The sequence below is a fragment of the Mastomys coucha genome, unplaced genomic scaffold (genome assembly GCF_008632895.1).
Source record: "Mastomys coucha isolate ucsf_1 unplaced genomic scaffold, UCSF_Mcou_1 pScaffold22, whole genome shotgun sequence".
NCBI classification, from domain to species: Eukaryota; Metazoa; Chordata; class Mammalia; order Rodentia; family Muridae; genus Mastomys; species Mastomys coucha.
Genome location: NW_022196905.1, coordinates 8999347 through 9022998, shown reverse-complemented (window position 1 = coordinate 9022998; position 23652 = coordinate 8999347). Strand labels below are relative to the sequence as shown.

Here is a 23652-nt window from a genome sequence, read left to right as displayed (position 1 = left end):
ATACTTTTCTTTCTAAACAGAATTACTGGAATAATTGAGGACTCAAAATTAGGTCCATAAATTAAATCAATCCCACTACATAAGTGCTAACCCCCTAATAACTGTTCTTGGCTGAGTTTATTGATAAATTTTAACTAGAGGCACGGGATATTTAAACTAGAGAATGGGATAAGTACACACCTCCAGAATTTCATTAGTTCTGTGGTGGATTGGACATGTTCACACTTTTATACTTCAAATAAATGGAACAAAATTCCTCTCCTTAGTACACATGGGATTTAGTGACCAGTTTTTAGCGACTATTGTATGGAAAGGAAAATGGCTAACCTTACAGCAGGGAAATCCTGTAACTGGGGACAGAAGCCAGTGTCTAGAAGGCTAACTACAGACGACAGACCAGAGGGATACAGGAAGCATAAAGGACACATTGGCACCTACTGCAGAGGCTCTCAAAGCTTCTGGCTTTCTGGGACAATTTCTTCATAAATTCCCCAGTCCCTAAGCCAAAACAAACAATGAGCCACTCCGCTTACTATACATAGTCAGGCCCAAACCACCTAAGAAGGATAATGGTCCCAAAAGCTCACTCACATTGGCAATGGACAACTTCTTTTTTTTCTTTTTTTAATTAGATATTTTCTTTATTTACATGTCATATTATTTTTCTTTTCCCAGTTTCCCCTCCCAGGAACAAACAAACAAACAAAAACAACAAGAACAAACCCCTGTTGCTTCCCCCCTTCCCATGCTTGCCACCCCACCCTCTCCCACTTATTGGCCCTGGCATTCCCCTACACCGGGGCACAGAACCTTCACAGGACCAAGGACCTCTCCTCCCATTGATGATCGACTTTGCAATCTTCTACTATACACATGCTGCCAGAACAATCAGTCCTACCATTATACTCCTTGGTTGGTGGTTGAGTCCCTGGGAGCTCTGAGGGTACTAGTTAGTTCATATTGTTGTTCAACTTAGAGGGCTGCAAACCCTTCAGCTCCTTTGGTCCTTTCTCTAACTCCTTCATTGGGGACCCTGTACTCAGTTCAATGGATGGCTGTGAGCCTCTACATCTGTATTAGTCAGGTACTGTCAGAGCCTCTCAGGAGATAGCTATATCAGGCTGACTTGTCCTTCCTTCAGTCTCTACTCCATAGTTAGTCTCTGCAACTCCTTCCTTGGGTATTTTGTTCCCCCTATTAAGAAAGAATGAAATGTCCACATTTTGGTCTTCCTTTTCCTTGAGTTTCTTGTGGTTTGTGGGTTCTTCCTGTATGGCAATGGACAACTTCTGAAACCCAGTCATCAGATTGGCCACAACCTCCCTTGTATCCTGTTCCCCACAGATTTTCACAATACCTGCTTTTTTTTCACAATCCCACACTGCAAAAATGTAGAGTTGTTGAAAGGAGTGCAGCAAATTAACATTAAAGCTGAACCTGTGGGTCAGCAGGTAAAGACATTTGCCACCAAGTCAATAACTTGTGTTTGTTGTGTGATCCCAAACACACAACACTAAGAAAGAACCTACTCAGGCATGCACTGCACACATTCACACGCTGGACTTGCTCAAGCTTCTGTGGGGCACATTTTTAAGTATTTCTTCGGTACGCCCTATGAGTTCAGTGCAATGCTCCTAGGGGCTGACACCACAGCGAAACCAAACTGCACATATTATACTTCCAAGGAGAAAGAAAAAGGCAAAAGGCAGAGGGCAGATCCAGGCACAGTCCAGCTGCACCTGGAAGTACAGCAACACTGTAGAGCTTGGCAAATTCTCAACCTAAGTGAGCGAAAATCTCACCCTTAGCAATTTCTCAACAACCTCTGCTTATATGGAAGAGAGTAACTAAAACCAGTCTTTAAATCAATCCATGGACCTGATCAAATGCTTATATTAATTCTGACAGGTGTACTGATAGCAAAGCTAAAATGTACTGAATCTCACATTTTTTTTAAATAAAAAAAATCACCAATTAGCTGAACCATAGCAGGGACAATTCTGACCCTTAATTCTGGAGTAGCAACAGGAGGTGTCACCCAGGGTCTGCCAAAGCGATCCTGGAGCAAAGAGCTGGAGAAAGAATAAAATGCAGGAAATGTAAAACTCAATTTCATGCTCATTGGCAATTTGGAATCCTGAGAAACACAGAATTACAGCACTCTCCCTGATATAAGGGGCAGGGAACTTACCCTGTCTGCAAGGTACTTCAGTGACTTGGACTCTTAGGACAGCCATCGATGACAGAAAGGCTTCAGTTACACTAACTGGACCATATGCAGACCCTTACTGTGTGTGGCTAATGAGTGATCAAGTGTGGACTAATAAAACGAAGAACTAAAGTTGAAAGTTTGTTTAGTTTAAAGATTATTTTCTCCTGTACAGATAGCGTAGAACTAGATTTCTAGTAAATAATGATTATTCTAGATTTTCCAAGTCATACTCTTGGTTTAAACCAGATGAGAGAAAACTCAGTGTGTCAACCATATTGTCTTTAAAAATTTCATTAAATGCCGGGAGGTGGTGGCGCACGCCTTTAATCCCAGCACTTGGGAGGCAGAGGCAGGTGGATTTCTGAGTTCGAGGCCAGCCTGGTCTACAGAGTGAGTTCCAGGACAGCCAGGGCTATACAGAGAAACCCTGTCTCAAAAAACCAAAAAAAAAAAAAAATTAATTAAAAGCTGACAGAAATATTACCAACTCAACAGTAATTCTATGGCTTTCTTCTTTTTCACTTCCACTTGGGGTCTCACTATGCCGCCCACACCTGGCATCTCTCCAAAATGTTTTTGCCACTATACCCAGTTACATGTTATTTTGTTTTTCCTAGGGTTTGGGGGTATGGGGGAGGGGGGTCATAATAAAAACCCTCTTTAGGTTAAGTTTTAAAGAAAAAACCAGTACCTAAGCCAATGTGTTTCTCTTTTGCCCATAAACTCTGCTAAATCTAGTGTCCAGTGGATTTCTCTCCAGGGGCTAACAGTACCTGCTCTCCTGCACTGAGACGTCACTCAGCTCTGCTCTCTATGGCTCTAAGTTAGGCAGCACAGCTACTTTAAATTCTCAAGCTGACAAACATGGACATATGCAGGGCATGGACTTTTACAGTATCTTCGAATCAAGGTCAATTTTATACGCTTTTAAATTTAAAAGTGTTTTAAAATAGCAATACAAGATTTAATAAAAATGTTGAAGTTTTCAGTAAGTCAAACGGACAAAAGGCAACCTTCCAGTGCCTATTAGCCCAGCTTCCTCAGTATCATACTGAGGTAAAGAACAGAGCAGGGGTCCACAGTGCTCAACTGCCTGAGCTTCAACCTCAGCTCAACTTCTTTTACAACATTATGCAATAATCCTAAAGCAGAATACCAGTGTCCTTGTTGAGCATTTAGTTCAAAATGTTTGGGCCAGCTTTCCCTTAGAACACTGGACTATTTTTAAATCATACAGTGAACTACTTGAGTGACTCTTTTGTTGAAATGTCCTACAGAATTAGATCACATCTGATACATCAATAGTACATTTCTGGAAATGTCAAGTATTAGTCCTCAGAGCATTTTAATTGCAAAACTAAGGCCAAACTAAACCCTATGAATAGAATTTTTTCACTTAATCCCATAATCTTTTTAAAACCAACTTTTAAAAATTAAGCAAACCAAGATTTAATACATTATATTACAACATAAGACAGTTACTACAAAAAAGATACAATTTACTCCAAAAAAGATACAATTTACTCCCTGGCTCCTTTTTTAAAAATTATGATAGAAGAAAATATTTCAAAAATGTTTTTTGTGAGATGATGAGATGGCTCAGTGGTAAAGAACAAGTACTGTTCCTGCAGAGGACCTGAGTTTGATTCCCCATCTTCACACCAGGCAGCTCACAGCCACTTGTAACTCCAGCTCTAGGGGATGCCTCTAACCTCAGGCACATACATGCACATATACATACATAATTTTTTTTAAAAATTTAAGACACTACAGTAAAGAACTAGATCTAGGCTAGTCTAGAGCTCAGCAGGAGCGCACTCTTTGCTTAAAGCTCTGGAGAGGGAGTGGGAGAAGAGACAGAGGAGAGAAGGGAGGGAGGATGGGGAGTGTGTCCCTGCTAGAGGACACATGCACAACAAAGACAAATTACTCATACAGAATTAAGTTCATGTACTTAGCCACACACTTACTTGAAATGATTACTAACTAAAGAATTATAAAGCTGTATGAATTGATTTTTCTCCAGAAGCAAAAATATGTACTTCCTCTTCCCAAGCACGCACCAACACATCATCATCAAAAAGCCTCGTTCCAGCCCAGCACTCCAGGTTCCCTGGTTTACTGCTTGGTCTCTCTAGACTCTTAATGCTCAGGCTACATTTTCAGTCTTCTTGCTTTCTGTACCTCTGCCCATCAGAGTGGACAGAAATATCAATGGGTAACTTACTGAACACATACTAAGTTAGACCTGTTCAATTCCTTCAGTGTGTTTCATCACACACACACACCCTGCCCCCCCCACACACACACACACAAAAGAACTCTAGCCTAAAGCACAGAGAACACCCCTGTTCTGGGCATCGGGCGGGAAGGCTCAAGTCCACACTGCCAGGAAATGAATGTGCTTTCTGCATCCACAGAACTGAATGTTCCCCGAAGTTGTTAGGCTAATAGGCCATAATAGTTATCATGCGCTCCATTACACAGTTACTCTATGTCACAGAGCAGAAGTCAGTGAACTTTTTGTTTTTCTGTTTAGTAGCTACTTTGTGTTTGTTGTTTAGTTAGCTTGTTTGTTTTAAAACAACGGTTCACTCTGTGGTCCATCTAGACTGGCCCAAACTCTCTTTGTAGCCTAGGCTAGCCTCAAATTCCTTCTGCCTGAGCCTCATGGTGTTAGGATTACTAGTACGAGCCACTACACCCAGAGAAACTTTTTCCCAAAGGGCCAAACAGTGAAGACTTTAAACTTTGCAGCTACTCAGTCTTGGTGTCAATGACCTAACTCTCCACTATGGTAGAAAAGGAATCACAGATAAGATGTAAAAGAATTTACATGGCTGTACTTTATCAACAACTAGAGGTAGCTGACTCAGGCCAGTACTTATATGTAGTCATGGGCAGAATTAAACATTTAGATAAACACAGCTATGACCACTTATGGTATAAAAAGGCTCCATTATGTGTCTTACACACCAATCAGAGCTGAATTTTATAAAGCTGTATTTCACAATGTATGAGCATTTCAAATCTGAATAAAGCATACATGTGTCAGTTCTGGTTTTAAAAATCACCCCAAAGACCACTATCATATAGTTATAGGCAAGTTAACACACTGAGAGGCAGTTAGTAAGTAACTCATTGGGTAGAAGCATTAGACACAAGCCTGGATACCTGTGTTTGCTCCCCAGATCACAGCAGAGAGAACTGACTCCCAAAGAGTTATCCGCTGATCTATACACACACGTGTACACACACACACACACACACACACACACACACACACACACACAAACCACACATAGAAAACTAGCTCTCATGATAACAAAAGGCACTGTGTAAGCTTCCAAAGGAAGAGGGTAGCTAACAGTCCTACCTAGTTGTAACTTTTATGAACCACATCAATGACCAACACAATAACACTAAGGGGACAGTAGTGGCAGTAACCAACAGTTCTCTAAGGTGATCTAAGACTAGACCAACAAAAGGAATACTATGTCTGATAATAGAAACTTAGTTGACTACTTGATGCTATTGAAGTCATGATTATTGGGGAAGGGATGGGGATTAAGTTTAATTTTTTTTCAAGAAATAAATGATACAGCATAATTTCAACACAAAAAGTAATAAAAAGCAAAAAAAACCAAAAAACAAAAACAAAACAAAAACCCAAAAAAAAAAAACAAAACAAAACAAAACAAAAAGCCTTATCTCTCCCAAAGCAAGCTCAAAAGCAATGGAACAATGGCACCCAAGCCCCTGCTTTTCACCCAGTCTCTCCCTCAGCTAAAATCTTAGAACATCCCAAACCTAAACACCAAGAGCCATAACAATAATCTGGCCCACATTTTAGACTCTAAATTTTTACAAAACAACAACAACAACAACAAAAACTCCTCTCTATAGGCGCAAACAGATACAACGGGTTCTTTTCAGTTCAAAAACTCTTTTCCCCCACTGCATCTCGTCACCAATTATTAATGGCCTCACTTTAATAGTTCCAGTCACCATGAGAACAGGAGCACCCCCAAGGTACAGGAACAGACTTGTTCAAATATGTTCTTAAATGTTTAAGAAAAAGAGAAACAAACATATGCTTCCGTTCTAAGGCATAGCAAAATAAATACAAGTTAATACAAATAAAATACACATTAAAATGATACAAATGAAATACAACATGTGTGCTCATGTCTTAACATTGAGAACCATGTTCCAAGGAGGCCGGCACCTAGACCTCACATCCTGCAGACATCAAGTCCCTCTGAGTTCTCCCTTCTGCCTGAATCACTGTTGCCTCTCCCCAGCAGTCCTTCTACCTCTTCTGTAAGCTCTGTAATCACAGGCCTCCCTTTTTTACCAGGTATCCCATGTTTGTGCCCTGACATTCCCCTGCTCTAACCTACGTCTGTTCTGTTGGTTCACAGTTCTAACACTGCCACACACCCACTCTCCTCTCCATTCTCTTGTCCCACTCTCCCATTCCTAGGCTCTACATTCCTGACCAAACCTTGGCCAAAGCCAGTTCTGAACTTAACTGGACTGAAGTCTGTGACCCTGGCATTTGATCCTTCACATTCTAAGCAGAGTTACAAGGTCCTCAGCACAAGCCAGCAATCCTGTATTTGAGTCAATTCATTCGCACTTTGACACTTTCACACCTGCTCTCTCCTCACGCCCCCACAGTACTGTATGTAGCTCCTGATTCTGCCCCAAAAGAACAGACAGCGGACTTGCTGGGCATTAGTCACTCATAGCCAAGTCTTTTGTCTTTGCTTCTAATTGCTAAAGCGGCTTCTGCCAAAGGTTTTCCTGTGGAGGTTTGAGTAGGAATGGCCCCACAGACTCATGTGTTTGAATGCTTGGTCCAATAGGTAGTGACACTATTAGGAGTTAATATATATATTATAGTTGGAGTTAAGTGTGGCCTGAAGTGGAAACTTCTGGTTTCTTTGGAAAGTCGGACATGTCAAATGATGTTTTGCTAAAGCAGATAAATGAAAGAATGTTTCCCTGAAGCAGATACATGTGAAAGGATGCATGAAGTTCAGAAGGAATATAAATATGACCCCACAGACAGTAGGAGCGCAAGCATTGATTTGCTTTGCTCTGCCTCACTATTCTTCGCTAATGACACGCATGTATTAGTTCACATTACATTGTTACTGAGCTTCGCTTGTGGTGACTTCATAAAGAGAAACTCACCAAAGAACTCCTTGTGAGGTTACTGTGGCTTCTTGCCGCTTCCACAGCCTCAGGCAGGTTGGTGAGCCCTGCAGTTTCTTCTGGATGGAACTGCCCTTGCTGGTTCATGTGTGTGGTGACTGCTAAATGGACTGGACTGCAGCTGCTCATTCGTATTTGGTGTTTGCTAGTGGACTGAACTGATGATATCCTGACAACAAAGATTGGACTGGCCTCAAAGAAATATTTCTAAACAGGTCTACTTCCCCCATGTCCTAATAACTTTTCTTTTCCATTACCTCTGGTGGGTGGTGGGCTAGAGGGGAGGTTCAACGCTTATTAAAGCAGGTTGAGAAAAATGTATGCCTACAGTGACCTTGTTGGAGGAAGTGAATCACTCTGGGGACAGGCTTTGAGGTCTCATATGCTCAAGCAACGTTCAATGTGACACAGTCTCCTTCTGATACCTGCAGATGAAGATATAAAGCTCTCAGCTCCTTCCTCAGCATCATGTCTGCCTGCATGCTTCTCTCCATGACATAATGGAATAAACCTCTGAAACTGTAAGCCAGTCCCAATTAAATGCTTTCCTTTATAAGAATTGTTGTAGTCATGGTGTCTTTTCATAGCAATAGAAACCATAACTAAGACACCAATGTAGTCAAGCTTTATCCACAATATTACTCTGAAATCACTCTCCAAGGCCATCAGCTCTTTCCAATTTGTCAAATTCAGGGCTGTTTTCTTCACCCTCTCAGCAATATCAAATTAACCAACACTTCCTTTTTGATTTGCTTTTTATGTTTGAGTTCTTGGAAAGTATTTCCAAATCTCCTTCTACTTCACTGCCTATGACAGTGTCTCGGGCCCTGCCCTTAGCTCTTCTCAATCTGGATGAAAGCCATAGAAAATCTCTCACAGTCCCACAACTGTGTTACATACACGAAGGCTCCTCCCTCTTTTCTCCCATGGGTGAGAGACCCTTACAAATTAACTGATTAATTAAGATCTTCATCTGGATGTCTCAAACTTTAAAAAACTTTAAAACCAAAAAACTGATTTCTCCCACCAAAACCTTCTCCACACCTGCAACTCCATCCCTCTATAGTCATTGCTGACCTACACTTACTTCATAACCTACTAGCATGTTCGATCTGCTGTACGTTCCATATAATTGTTTCAAGCTGCACCAGTACATCATTTGTCAAAACTCACTCACTGCTGCATTTAAACAATTCTGTATTTCTCTGTTTGTAAAAAGTATAAATTATGCCTTAATCTAGTATGATGGTAGTGGTGGATTTGGGCATGTGTTATACAAACAGCCATTTTCCATAGAGCCACCAAAAATAGATAGATACATAGATACATACATACAAAAATGAATGAATGAATGAATGAATGCTTACAGACCATTGCCATTGCTCCTGGTTACCTTCTAAAAACTTGAGGGTAAGATTAAGATCTTCATATTGCTCAAGATAATACATACTTGAGTCAGGGGACCTGGAGAAATCAAACTGGTACTGATCTGGCTAACTTTCATAGCACTGGAGGTGGTCTATGTATGACGCCTGAGATGAAAGTATTCGACAGTCTTCCCCAGCCATGAATCCTGCAAACTACAATAACAACTTCCCCAGGCAAGATATATCCACTAGTACAAAAGTTACTCAAATGCTATGGGAATAAGCAATCACTTTCTGACTGTATTTGAAAGCCCACTCCACAAAACAGAACTCAAACCGGACTCCACTAACTGAGACTAAGACCTGTGGTTGACTAGGTTCAAGGCCCTAAGGAGTCTACCACTACTATGCTGTGTCCTGGTTCGCCTTCTGTTGCTATGATAGCACAGTGGCCAAAAGCACCTCAAACAAATAATGTATTTGGGTCACAGGTTATATCACATCATAGAGGAAAACCAAGACAGGAATTCACGGCAAGGATCTGAAGGTAAAAGGCAGGAACTAAAGCAAAAACGGTGCTTGCTTTCATACTCACATTTATACGGCTCAGGCCCACCTGTGTAAGGCTGGTACTGCCCACAGTGGGCGGGTCCACTAATTTATCCAATAATTCCAACATCAATTAGCAATCAAGAAAAAAACCCTACAAACATGTCCACAGGCCAATCTGACCGATGTAATTCTTTAACTGAGTTTCCCTCTGCCGAGGTTGACTACTGTCCCTAAGTTATTTTATAGAATGCACAACTAATCAATGCAGAGAACAAGAGTCTGTGCAGTGCTCAGCTCTAAATGAGACACCTACATCACATACATGCACATGCGCATGTCATAGAAGAGGGAATAGTACGTTGTAAGAACCATAGGTAGCAGACATCTGCAGAAAAAAAAAATACAGCACTAGACACGATACAGCTGTTACACATATAAATGCAAAGTGGCTGTGGCTTCCTGTGTAAGATCTGCACAAGAACAAGCCAGTCAAAATCCCAGGGGAAAGGCTCATGAAATTCTGGCTCCTGGGTATTGCAAATACTTGAATCTTAGGAAGATTTTTAAGAAGTGAGGTTCTAAAAGGTAATGGCACCTATATACATAGGCCACTACCCCCACACAAGCATTAGGCCCTAATAAGGCCTAATGAAATCCTGGTTTTCTTCATACAGTTTATTCTTTCTTCTCTAATTTACACTACACCTTTTTTCTTATTCTAACCACATTTATAATTCATCTTTACAATCACTCACTTTTCAATTAGAATCTCTAAATCCCCCTCCTCTACTTTCATTCTTCTACATCTCTAGAGTAATACACAAAACCATCAAAGTAGGCCTGGGATCCAGCTGTGTGGCAGGGGGCACTTACCTACCATGCAGAAGTCCCAAAGTATAATCCCTAGGACTGCAAAAATAAATAAATGAATAAATAATACATGAAATGTAAGCGTGGCTGATAAAAATATTCTTACTGTGTGTTCAAGTCTGTTTTTACATACTTTAAACAGATTTTAAATTCAGCGCACGTATAAAATAATTTGAGCTCTGGCAAGTATTTAAATCAAGAATGAAAAAAAACAGGAAAAAAAGAAGGAAAATTATAGGATATGATTTTAGAAATTGGGCCTGATTTGTATTTTCACAAGGACTCTAAAGCAAAAGGAATGTTAACTAAAAATGATTACAATCAATTTTTATATCATGAAAATTCTTTAAAGTTCTACTTAAGGATCCACTTACAAATATAATGCCTATATAGCAAATAGATACATTATTTCATTGGCACGATCACCTTATTAGCTTTAAACTAAATTTTTATTAAGAATTTATTTATTTATTTATTTTATATCTATGAATGCTTGCCTCCATGTCTGTACACTACATTTGTGCCTGGTGTCTATGAAGGTCAGAAGAATGCAATGGATTCTCTGGAGCTTGAGTGACAGGTGGTTATGAGCCTCCACGTGGGTGCTGGGAACCAAACCAACACCCTCTGCAGCAAGAGCAATAAGGGCTCCAGCCACTGAGCCATCACCCAGCTGCTAAGCTGTATTTTTAAATGAAAGCAAGAAAGATTTCACAATATGGTACTGTCCATCTGAAAATTACGGAGCATTCAAGTGCTTCGAGTATTAAGTCCGTATGTAATCATAGACTCTGATTTAACTGCCAGACCCTTAATGACCATAACTAACATAATCAAGCTACCTATTCAACTATAATCAAATGTGATTTTCACTAGTGCTTTGCCTTAAGATGTGTTAACAATGGTGTAAATGTTGCACAGGGGAAGAAGAACACAAAACACGCTACAGATTATGAGGAAGAGATGGATTTTTTTTTTCTTTTTTGGTAGAGGTTAGTTTTTTAAGAAAGGGTTTCTCTCTACACAAGATGGCCTCACATCAGGATGACCATCTTCCTCCAGCTTCCTTCATGACTAGATAACAAGTGCAAAGCACCATGGCCCACAAGAAACTGATTTTATTTCTTTTCTTTTTGTTTTTTGAAACAAGGTCTCACATAATCCCATACTAACCTCTAACTGGCTTTGTAAGAGAGACCACCCTTGAATTCCTGATCTTCCTGCCTCAATCTGTCAAGTATTAAGATTCCAAGTGTGTACCGCCAAGCCCAGCAATAAACTGATTTTTTTTCCTCTCTAAATGAAAAATAACCTGAATGTCTATGCTGTTAAGAAATGAGATTCGTGAGAACACTGGGAACATCCCAGGCTGCTGTTTGCTCTCCAGAAAATGATGACAAGGCCCTATTGCTGGAAGTAGCATGCACACAACTCACTGAACATGGGGAAATGGAGCTGGTGGCTACCTGGTCTTCAACCCAATTGTCTAGAGTTCTTGGGACCAGAGGTACCCTGCATGCTAACCAAAGAGAAATGTAATTACCACCTCAGGTGCATGACCTCTGATCTACAATGGTGTCCCGCCTGCATGGAATGCTAATACAATGGTGGCACAAGGCTTATTGGAGTAACCAACCAGTATCTGGTTTGATTTAAGGCCCACTCCATGGGCTGGAATCCATACGCTCCACTGCTTGGGTGCCAAGAACCAGAGACAAGGGACCTAGGGCACAACCAAATATTACCAGTCTACTTAAGGAATGTAGTAATAAAATGACTTCTAATAAACATTCCACTATGCTTTTTTTTTTTTTGGTTTTTTTGAGACAGGGTTTCTCTGTATAGCCCTGGCTGTCCTGGAACTGACTCTGTAGACCAGGCTGGCCTCGAACTCAGAAATCTGCCTGCCTCTGCCTCCCAAGTGCTGGGATTAAAGACATGCGCCACCACAGCCCAGCTCCACTATGCTTACAGATCCGTGCCTTGCTCAGCCATCATCAGAAGAGCTTCCTTCTGCAGCAGATGAGAATAAATACAGAGACCCACACGGAGATAATATCCAGAGAAAGAGAGACCCTGGAACATTCAGCCCTGAAAAAGATGTCTCCATCCAATCCCTCCCCTCAGGGCTCAGGGAACTCAGCTGAAGAGGAAGCAAACAAAGTGTGTGAGCCAGAGGGGATGGAGGACTCCAGGGAAACCAGGCCTTCTAAACACAGCAAGACTACGCTGACTTGAGCTCACTGAGACTGAGGCAGCATGCACTAGGCCTAAAGAGGTCTACCCCAAACGGGGGCCCAGCGCTGAACGGAGAAGTAGACACGTGCCCCCATCCCTAACTGAGAGGCTATCTCCAACTGACAGCCTCTTGCAAATGAAACATGTGTTTTCTCCAAAGGAGTCTCCCTGAAGAAACAAACCACTTTTAAGGTAGGCTCTGTGCCCAGGAGCAGACAGTCAACACAAACCATTCGTTTTTATTATTATTTTTTTCTGTACCCTTCAGGTTTTACCTATACAGTGTGGCTTCCAGTTGTGTGTGTTTACGAGATTCCTAAATGTGCGAAGGAGTATATCTCTGCCTGTGTTTCAAAGTCGGTATCTGCTTCTTGTACCTTTTCTTGGGCTGTCTTCCTTCTGTTTGTTTTGTCCTGTTCCTTTATTTTGGTTTTATCTTATTTTGTTATTGCCCCTCAGATGTCTGTTTCTTTTCTAAGGAGACCCAGAAAGTGTATGGCTCTAGATGGGAGAAGAGGAGGGGAGAAACTGGAAGGAGTAGAGGGAAGGGAAACTATAGTCAGAATACATTGTAAGGGAAAATATATTTACAATTAAAAAAAAATGGGATCAAGTCAAGTACAGAGGCTCATGCCTACAATCCTAGGCTAATATGCAGAGGCTGAGGGAGCTGAGTTTGAAGCCAGCCTGGTCTTACAGTGAGACTGTCTCATAATTAGATTCAAAGTTGATGTTCCCAGTGTACTATGGAGTTAAGAATCGGATGCAACGGGACCACCTTCCTTCTTGGTAGGTCCTTTAAAGGCAGAAGCCTGGTGTTGATCTAAACTCCTCCTTCTCCCTCCCACCATTCCTCCCCATCCCCAACTGACATGACCAACCATCAAGTCCCATCACTCTTCACTCTAAGTGCTCTTCTGCTCGATGCCCTCCAGACCCTCTGCCAGTAGCTGGTCCGCATACCGCTCTTCACCTTACCAACAGCAACAGCTATGCAACCTCCCCTCTCCACACCAGAGCCTGGTAACTTTCCAGTTACAAATCTAAACATCTCTTCATCTCCAAACTTCTACAGCGACACTGTCACCAACACACAGTAAGTCGCCCATGCTACTGATAACAACATGAGACTTTCCATGACTGGAGTTCTTCCAGGCTTTCAGATGCCCTACCACACTGTGTGTGATTCCCCTCACCCAGCATTCTTACCTAAGGACAGGGTTTGAATTTGGATCCCACAGTGACCTCAAACTTGAAATCCTCCCGCCTCAGCCTCTGCTATAATTACAAGAATGCCTCGATCCAATCCGCGCTCATGCTATACCTACAGCCTCATGATATAAAGCCATACTACTTGAATTCCCAGCATGCATCCTGCTGTAGGTTGTCTAAATATGTGGATTTTCTAAAATTTCCTCGCTTCTTCCTCTCTGATTTGATGTACAACTAATATTCTCTAAGACTCAGCCTGAAGCTGGGGTAGAATGTTTTGGCACAGCATGAGAACCTCAATTCACTCCTCAGCATCTATGCGAAAAGCCAGGAGCAGTGGCATACTGCTTGTGACCCTGTGAAGACAGGATCCCTGAGGCTTACTGGCCAGCCAGCCTAGCCTAAGAAAGGTAAATAAAACAAAATACACTAAAATAAAGTCAAATTCAGCTTCGATCCCAGGAAAGCAGATAAAGGCACCACGTGCAACCTTACTAGCACTATTCCTCGCTGTTTTGTATTCTGTGAACCCTACAGATAACACTGACATCTCATGGGCATTTACTATGTCCCTGTTCTAAACCTTTTACAAAATTAACTGATTTAATCTTCTACTAAGTGGTACCATTACTATGCACATGGAGACTGAATTACAGAGAAGTAAGATCCCCAGGATACCCATCTGGGTGGAAACATATATTTACATCACTGAAACTATCACAAGGGAAGTTACCTAAGTGTCTTACCACGGCCTATGAGCTCCTTTAGGGCAGGAAGGATGCCATTTCTATCTCTAAATCAGCAGTATATGTATAAACTAGGTAGACTGTGTGTGTGTGTATGTGTGTGTGTATGTTTCTTGAATTGACTTTAAAATAATGTTCCTTACAAACTCAAAAAAAACTAAGAATGCTAGGGTGGAGCAAGCTATTTTCTTTAGCCAAGAGGACATTAGAAAGCGAGCTTACTACCAACATGAGCTTATAGTCCTCGGTGAAATGGACTTACTTTGTGGTAATAGTGCTTAATCACTATAATAAACCAAAATTCTAAAGACCATTTTCTTAAGATTAACTTTTTCCCCTCACTATGTAAGGATTCTCATTTCTTATCATTCACAGCAGTAAAGAGAAAGCCCTAGGTTTACTTTCTCAAATGGAAAGAAAGAGGCAAATGACAGACCACTGCCACTAATTGCTTCCTAAAATCCTGCCAAGAAATGTATCCCATTAGGCAATTAAAAGAAAAGACAGTTGCCTGACTAAGCATTTCACAAGAGAATCTCTCAGGTTGTGTGCACTGGCACTCCACTATTCAAACGCTGAAAAATGCTCTTAAGTAAAATGAAAAAGTAACAACAAAATAAAACCGCCATTCTATAGAATATAAATTTCTATATGAGACATGTGTGATATTAAAATATATGCATGACCATTCTCTCTTTAAAGTTATAAAAATAAAGTTATTCTAACACCGATGATAAATGACCATTAAGACCAAAACGAGTGTACTTAGGTGTGCTCTCAGTTGTAGTCCCCTGAGATACTCTGAAATGGAGTGATTAAAACCCACAGGGACAGTACCAGCAGCAACAGTGCACACACAGTACTTGGTAAGAGTATATGCACCCTGCACAGCTTCGACACACTGGCTACCAAAAGGCCCACAGTCCAAGCTACAGGATAGTTAGACAACAAGACATCAATCTACCCCTTAGCAAGTCTTACCATTTCTTTGTACATTCAACCATCAGCTCCTGGTAGGAGGCCACAAACTGGAACTTGGATGCGTGTTTTCCCACACGCTGCAGTCGCTTCCAAACCGAAGCCATGGTGACAGGCCAATAGACTGGAACAGTTCTGGATTAGCAACACAGCAGCCTTAATAAAGCAGAGGGTCCAAAGCACAAGAGCTCTGCATGTATGTCAGTACTTTCAACAAAAAACTATAACTCGAAATGATGCTTGGAGTCCATAAGTCTTCTCCCTGTTTCACAGGGTAAATCCTATCTTAGATGAATGGCCCAGTCAAGAACAGCTGATGTACCGGACAGGATGACTGAGTGGAGGTTCCCTCATGGAGACATCATCATTCCACCTCAGGGGCTATATGACGCGGGTTCTGCAGAACTGAAAAGCAAAACACAGACAAAAAGAGAAAGACTATGAGGACAGAAGCATGAGAAGTGTTAGATAAGACCGAAACAACCTCTGTTATCTGTGTGGTTCTCAAACAATGAAACAAAACCCCGGCCTCAAAAGCCAGTCACATCAAGGATGGAAGATACCAAGGAAGAAATGACAAATCACACTGAAGACAGGCGGCAATACACCAGGTTGTCAGCAGCAACAATTGAGAGCTGCCAGTTGGGCCCAGCCTTCCCTACCTAGCATCGCAGAAGAGAGAACAGGGCGGGAAAGTCGGGATGCTGATTGATATATCTACCACCAGTTAGAAGGAGGAGTGGAGTATTTTTAAATAAACTTTATTTTTCAGCCGATAATTAATAGCCTCGAGCTACAGAATATGTACTTAGAACAACCAGGGGTGCAGGGAGAAATGCTGGTTCATTAGGAGAGAGAAATGGATGGAGAACTAGGAGTGGAGGGAAAACGCACATCAGAGGGAAAGCAAGGTCCCAGCTCCAGGCCACTTTGCTTTCCCTTCACCTTGGCTGCCAGGAGGAGGGGAATGGAAACTCCTGTCTGGGCTTGAAGCGATGACCAGCCGGGCCAACGGACAGTGCGGGGTGCGGTGTCTCCCTCCCCCATCAGGGGCAGCCGGCCTGAGCCTCGCCTCCTCACGCACCGAGTGCAGACCCCTGCCTCTCTCCGCAGAGACAGGCGTTGCCAGCCGCGGTCCCTGTCACCCGAGCCTTGCTGTTAGACCCCAGCCTCGGTCCCCGAACCCCGGCCCCTCCGCTCGTCCACTCCAAGCCCTCCTCACACCTCTAAGCCCGCTGTCCCCTCCTTAGAGCCGCTCCTCGGTCGCCGCCGCCTCAGAAGCAGCCACCGCCACCGAGTCCTCCATCCCTGCTGGAGCCGCGTGGAACAGCGAAGCCCGGCGCGGCGCTCGTTTGCGGGAGCCGGGGTCTGCAGCTTCCCGGGCGGACGACGCCCGCCCCCTCCCGGCGCAGCGGCCCTCCCCGGCGGAGCGCCCTGCGACCGTCCCCCTCCCGAGCGAGCCCTGCCAGAGCCGCGGCTCAGCGCCCAGATCCCCCTCCCCCGCCTTCCTCGGCCGCCACCACCATCATTACCTCCCCCGCCGCACCTCTCACACTAACCCTACCCACGGCGGCTCAACCTCCGTCCGCCTCGCCGCCATTGGTCGAGTCTGCTGGAGCCCCGCCTCCTCGGAGGGCGGGCCTTAGGGCGGGAGAGGCGCTCCATTGGTAGATCCTCATGCCGGTCACAGGGGCCCCACCCCCCAGCCGCGAGGTGTTTTTTCCAGAGGTGGAACCCTCTGGGTCTACCCTCCTTTTCTTTTAAAAAAAAAAAAATTGTAAATCACGAAGGACGATCCCGCCCATTCCCTGGAATGGTCGAGAGGACAGCGGAAGGCGGGAGGAGTAAGGATGTTTATAGTGAACTGGAAAGAGATTGCAGAAGGTGGCTGTCTGTCAAAGGCACTGTAGCTGCCGGGCAGGGTTTCTGGCTCCTGCTGTAAGAACAGACCGAGCAAAGTCTGATTCTAGCCGCTGCCAGGGACACTAAGGTGCTGTGGTTTCTCTCCTATTCTCTCCCATCCCCACCCACGAACTGGGTGCTCCTCTCCTGCGCCACTAGAAGCCAACGATTTTGCACACACAGCTTTTATTTCACTCAATTCTTTCCGAGTTTTTCCCTGACCTTGCCAGGACCCTGCCCCAGGTTCAAGGAGGGTTAAGCTGGACATAAAATGTTTACAGTACAGTCTCTTCTTGTTCTCATTCTCAGCATTTCTTTGAATCTTGCATTCTCGTGTTCGTTTGCGGTCTCATTATCCGCTGGTATGAGCTGTGGGTGGATAAGGGAGTGGTTGACTAAGTGGAAAGGGTGGTTAAAGGCAAAGGAGAGGACGAAATAACCGTAGAGAGCAATGATGTTTACATCTATCAAGAGGCAGCTGACATGGCCTGAAACTATACTGCCAGAGGTTATCCTTGAACTCATGATCTTCCTGCGTCAACATCCAGGTTACTGAGATCGCTGAGATTTTAGGTGTACACCCTTGTCATCACAGGTGTGAAGCACTGCTCAGCCACAAGATCCCTTTTGAGACTGTGAAAGCTATAGACTTGTCAAGGGGCAGAAAATATCCATCCTATCCCAAAACACAAAAGAATTTGCTTTCAGCCTTAGATATTTGACAGACCTGGAATGTAGAGAAAGAATGAAGAATAAAATTACAACTTTTCGGGACTCAACAATAAAGTCAGATTAATTGAGAAGGAGGCTAGGGATGTGCCTAAGAAAGTGGGTACAGAGAGAGAAGGGGGATGGGGAAGACAGAAGAGGGCAGGGAAAGGAAAGGGGAGGGAAGAGAGGGGAGCTGAGAGGGAATGGTCAAAACAAAATTCATCAATTCCTCAGCAAGGAATGAGCAAAGAGTTTGGAAAGGAGATGAAAGCAAGCATGAAAAAGGCAAAAGGCAAATTGTTTTCGGGCTAATTCCTAATCTTATTAAAGTTGGAGGCAAATTTGTTAAACTGACTTTAAAGTTTTTGGTGTTCTAGGGAGGATCCTTTGGAGGAGGGAAAGGAGGAAAGTGTGAGACCAACATATGGGAAGCAAGAGTCAGGTGGCATACACCCAGGAGAGTCAGAAAGGCAGGCCTGAACCCAGTATTTAATTCCATTTCCACTTTCAGAAAAAGAAATTGGTCTAACAATACTACAAAAAAAAAAAAATACATTTATAGGAAATGGCATAGATATCACTTGTTTTGCTATAGTCTTAATTCTAAAAGGTAAGACAACCAAAATGATGTATTTTTATTTTATATACACTATAGAGTTCTCAGATGTCCTTATGCCATTGTGGTCTCAGCAATACATTCTGCTTTGTTAATAGATACTGTGTCTATAGACCATTACAATGGATAATTTATAGAAGTGATCATAAACTATGTTCATCTAAATTTAAGAACTCACATGATAATGAGGTGGTTTTTACTCTACTTACTTTACTATTCTTTGTAATAAACTCTCAACTGTTCTAATATGGTCACTTTGGTTTATTTTATTATCCTTTCCCTTGTTTAAAGAGGGTACTTTATTGTAAAGAAACCATCTAAAGAGTAATGGGAATGAAAGGAAAGAGGAAGGGAAGGAGGAAGAAGGGAGGGAATGGAGAAAGGGAGGAAGGGAAGGAGGGAAACTAGATCTATAAGGCTCTTCCCTCAAGTTGTAGAAAATAAGAGTCCAGTAGTCTTTGTTTTGTGTTGTGTTGTTGTTGTTGTTGTTGTTGTTGTTGATGATGATGAGGATAATGATTTTGAGACAGAGTCTTTCTATGCAGCCCAGCTGTCCTGGAACTCTTTATGTAGACAGGGGTGACTTCCAATTTACAAAGATCTGGGTGCCTCTGTTTCCTGAGTGCTGGGAATAAAGGCATAGACCCCTATACCCAGCCTAATATTTTTCTTGACTCTAAACTCACTTTTCTTTCTAGCTACCAAGGTAGCTATGGAAAGAGTTAAATTGTCCACAGAGCAAAGGAAAACATTAACTGTAGACCTTGACATCGTTCTGCTGCTGAGCTCAAATGCATGGGCTGGCTAACAAGAGCTGCAAAGAGCAGCAGCTTCTCTCCACAATACCTTTAAAAATAACCTGTCTAGCAACCAAATTGATTGGGGAACTTTAAATATAGACTATTCTAAAATTGTTTGGTCTGCTTAGCCTATAATTAAGTACCAACTAAATGTTGACCATATTAAATACTAATAATAGTACATTAAAGTAAGTTTCTTTTCTCAAAGAATTTTCAGAAACAGATCTTAAGTGTGCAGGCAAGAGAAATTACTTAACCTTTCTGAGATCAAATTTCCTAGCCTGTAAAAACCAGGAAACATACCCAGATTTCTGGGATGTTGAGAGGACAGACAATAAGACCATGAAGTGCCTGTCAAGTGATAACAATATATGTTATGTTTAGCAGCAAACTTAAACAAGAAAAAAGCAAAACGTTTTCAAGAATACCTGAGCAAATAACTACTTGGCATGACATGCTTCTCTACCTGAAAAGCTAAGGGCTCTCAGATAGTCCGCTTACCATCATTAGAGCTAAGGGCTGGCAGACAGTCCACTTACCATTATTCCTCTCGCAGTAACTCAGTGAATACAAATGCATACCAAAAATCTGGGTGGATGTGAGAGTTTATGATAATTACTTAGTATTTACTTGCCTTCAGTTCTCATGACCACCCTGCATGCGGCAGGAACTAGAATCACGTGACAAGCTACAGGTTTCTTTTTCCTGAAGGCTTTGTGGCCCCTATCTCTCAGCGTGTGCATCCTGATGATTATTCCTCCTGCCGGGATTCTCGCCATGTTTCTGTTGCCCCCTTTCTAGTCCCCTGTTTATATACAGCTTGATTTTGTCCCAGGCTTAATTTACATCTAATAGACCTTTGGTGGCTCATTGCAAAATTTTAGTTTTACTGAACAGAAGAGTCTATACTTTCTTAAAATTTTCTTAAATTTTGCCTGTAAGTACCACTAAGCATAAAATACAATAGGTGGAAAACACCATGCACAAAGCTTAAGCCTTCTTTGAGCTATAAATTTAGAAAAGACACAAATTATTTTCAGTGAAACAGCTTTTCACATCAGAAACACCCAAAATAAAGCTTATCAGTTAGGATATGCAGCTATAGATCAGTTAGGATATGCAGCTATAGGCTTGCATGATTGTTAACTTTCCTGGTAACAAAATTCTTTTCTTTGGGTTTTACTATTTTCACAGTAGAAATTATCAGCAGTATTAGTGCAGGATTTAACTACTGCTGGAAACAAATTTTACTCCGGATAACAACACTGCAGGTGTTTGCACTTTTGCCAGTTACCATAGCAGTTATGCTGTACACAAAAATATTACTGCAGTTTATAACTCATAATGGAACTGTTGTAAAGCCATAGCAAGCAAAAAAAAAAAAAAAAAAAAAAAAAAAAAAAAAACACATAATCCCAACTATCTTGAAACACTCTTTTTTGAAACAATTATAACCTAAAAAACCCACCGTGGCAAACTAATGCTTTTGAAATTTTAACCAATGGTTTAACAGTTTTTCTAAATATTTCCTTTTACCCTGTGGCACTCTTAAATATCTCACCCCAAGCTGATCTTCCCATTACATCTCCACTCCACTTAAGCTGGCCTTTGCTCATTGTTTCAGGAAAGAACTAGACTAGAATGTAGACAAATGGGATCCTCAGCCACTTGGTGTCCTAAAGGCTTAGCTTTTGGAGGATAATGGAATAGACTCTAGGTAGAGATTTACATTGCTCCACACAATAGCCTCTAGTCACAAGTGACTGGAATACAACATGACTGGTCCAGATTGATATGTGTTGTAAGTATAAAATATGTAGTGTTTTCAAAAAGTCACTGTGTATAAGAGAACATAATATATACCTTATTAACTATTTTACATTGATTACATACTGATATTGTCACATTTTTTAATATACTGAGTTAAACTTCACAAGTAATTTCCCTATTTCTTTACCTTTTTATTCTAGCTGCTAGTGGTTTTGTTTCTGTTTATGCAAACCCCTTAGAGAAGAAAGGATTAGGCCAACTTGAACCATGTATCTAGGTCAACCTACCAGAACTTAGAACTGACACAGTACAATCAAACTTTAGTGATATGCAAAATATTCTATACCCACCGAACCAGTAGATATCCATAAGCTACTTGAGACTATCTGGACACTTAAAACTTGGTTAAAATAACTTAGTAGCTTGAGTTTTATTATTACTTCATTGTAATTACCACAAATACAAATAACTGTAACTGGCTGGTAACTACTACAGTGGACAGTGTAGAAAACCATCGAGGCTCTGGAAGATTCAACACAATTCCCATTTATCTAAAAAGGTACCAAGGTGTTAGAACCACGGAAGGAAACCCAGATGAACTCAGGGGCAGTCAGAGGTTAGATGCTTATTAAATCTAATCTAAAATCTTGAGAGGAGTCAGCATGGTAAATGAAAAACCAGAATGAGGTGTTTCATCTGGCATGTCCCAGATGGCATGTGAGCCCTCTCTGTTGAGATGCAGTCTCTACCATACTGAAAGCCAGTACATATATACCACCCTGTGGTGGTTTGAATATGCTTGGCCCAGGGAGTGACATGATTAGGAAGTGTGGCCTTGTTGGAGTAGGTGTGGCCTTGTTGAAGGAAGTGTGTCACTGTGGGGGTGGGCTTAGAGAACCTCCTCCTAGCCACATGGAAGACAGTCTTCTCCTTCTGATCAAGATGTAAAACTTCTGGCTCCTCCAGCACCCAGGCTTCCTGCCTTGATGATAATGGACTGAACCTCTGAACCCGTAAGCCAGCCACAATTAAATGTTGTCCTTTACAAGACTTGCCTTGGTCATGGTGTCTGCTCACAGCAATAAAACCCTAACTAAGACACACCCCCTTCCAATATTGGAGCATAAAGATTTGGTAGAATAATAGAAAATTGTAAAGTGTTTTTTGCAAGCCTGACTTTCTTTAGATTGAGGTGTGTGTGTGTGTGTGTGTGTGTGTGTGTGTGTGTGTGTGTGTAGTATTTATAGAATAATTCTAAAAGAATACTTAAAATGTGTTCTTTTTTTAAGATTTATTTATTTTTATTTGTATGAGTACACTGTAGCTGTCTTCAGACACACCAGAAAAGGGCATCAGATCCCAGTAGAGATGGTTATGAGCCACTGTGTGGTTGCTGGGAATTGAACTCAGGACCTCTGGAAGAGCAATCTGTGCTTCTAACTGCTGAGTCATCTCTCTGCCCCCAAAATGTGTCCTTTATAAGGTCACTTTCCCTCCACCTACTATTACAAATTCTCAGATTGATGTGAAAGTTCAGAAAAGCTTCGTTGGTCAGTCAACATCCCAGCAGTGTATGCTAGCATGCACCTGTAAACCGAATACTTGGGAGGCAGAAGCAGGAAGATTGTAAATTTGACACTAAACCTATCTGACGAATGGGCATTAAAATAATCTTTTTTAAAAAAAGAAAGCTAACAATACAGTATATTCTTTCGTGAAATTGTTTTATTGAGATCTGTAAAGTTAGTCATAAGGACACTTTGCACAATGGCCTGAGACTATACTGTCTAGAACCTAAACTGTATACTAAAACTATATGTAGTCTGGGCTAGCCTTAAACTCATGATGCTTCTACCTCTGCCTCTTGAATCCTGGGATTAACCTGGGCCTGGCTGATAGAAGCAAGAAAGCATCCTTGACTGCCTTAAATTCAGGTAGATACAGACACCATCCGCCAATGATTCACATGGCCAGTTATTGTTCTTAACTAACATACTTAATGATTAGAAACCTTAGAAATCTTCAAGAATATATTGCAGGCATTGACATCAAAATTGGCTGATCCAAATGACCCAGGTTCAATTCCCAGAATCAGTATAGTGGCTCAAAATCTTTTGTTCCAAGGGATCTAATATACTCTTTTGGCTTCTGTAGGCATAGGCATGCTCCTAGTACACAGACAAACATTTGAGAAAACACTCATTGTCTCAAGCTTTCTATTGCTACAAAGAGACAGCATGACCATAGCAAGTCTTATAGGGAAACATTTAATTGGGGCTGGCTTACCATTCAGAGGTTTACTCCATTGTCATCATGACAGAAAGTATGGCAGTATGCAAGCAGACAGGGTGTGGAGAGGTAATTGAGAGTTCTGCATCTGGATTAGCAGGCGGCAGGAAGGAAGAGTAAAGCTGGGCCTGGCTTGAGTATCTGATCTCAAAGCAACGCCTCCCCC

The 23652-nt window shown here is 41.9% G+C and overlaps 1 protein-coding gene across 20 annotated transcripts in view; it reads right to left on the bottom strand.

The window, feature by feature from the left end:
• Ehbp1 (EH domain binding protein 1) overlaps positions 1-23652 on the bottom strand; it is a 305768-nt gene that overhangs the window by 244590 nt on the left and 37526 nt on the right. For 7 of the 20 annotated variants that reach the window (XM_031338014.1, XM_031338021.1, XM_031338028.1 and 4 more), the window contains exons 1-2: positions 16931-17019; positions 15402-15803 (exon numbers count right to left, since the gene is read on the bottom strand). In XM_031338014.1, coding sequence (XP_031193874.1) covers positions 15402-15505 — 104 coding nt within the window. In that variant the 5' untranslated portion in view covers positions 15506-15803; positions 16931-17019. Of the gene's footprint in view, positions 1-15401; positions 15804-16622; positions 16848-16930; positions 17071-23652 lie in introns of those variants that run through there. The other 13 variants (XM_031338031.1, XM_031338023.1, XM_031338033.1 and 10 more) reach the window with 9 other exon arrangements.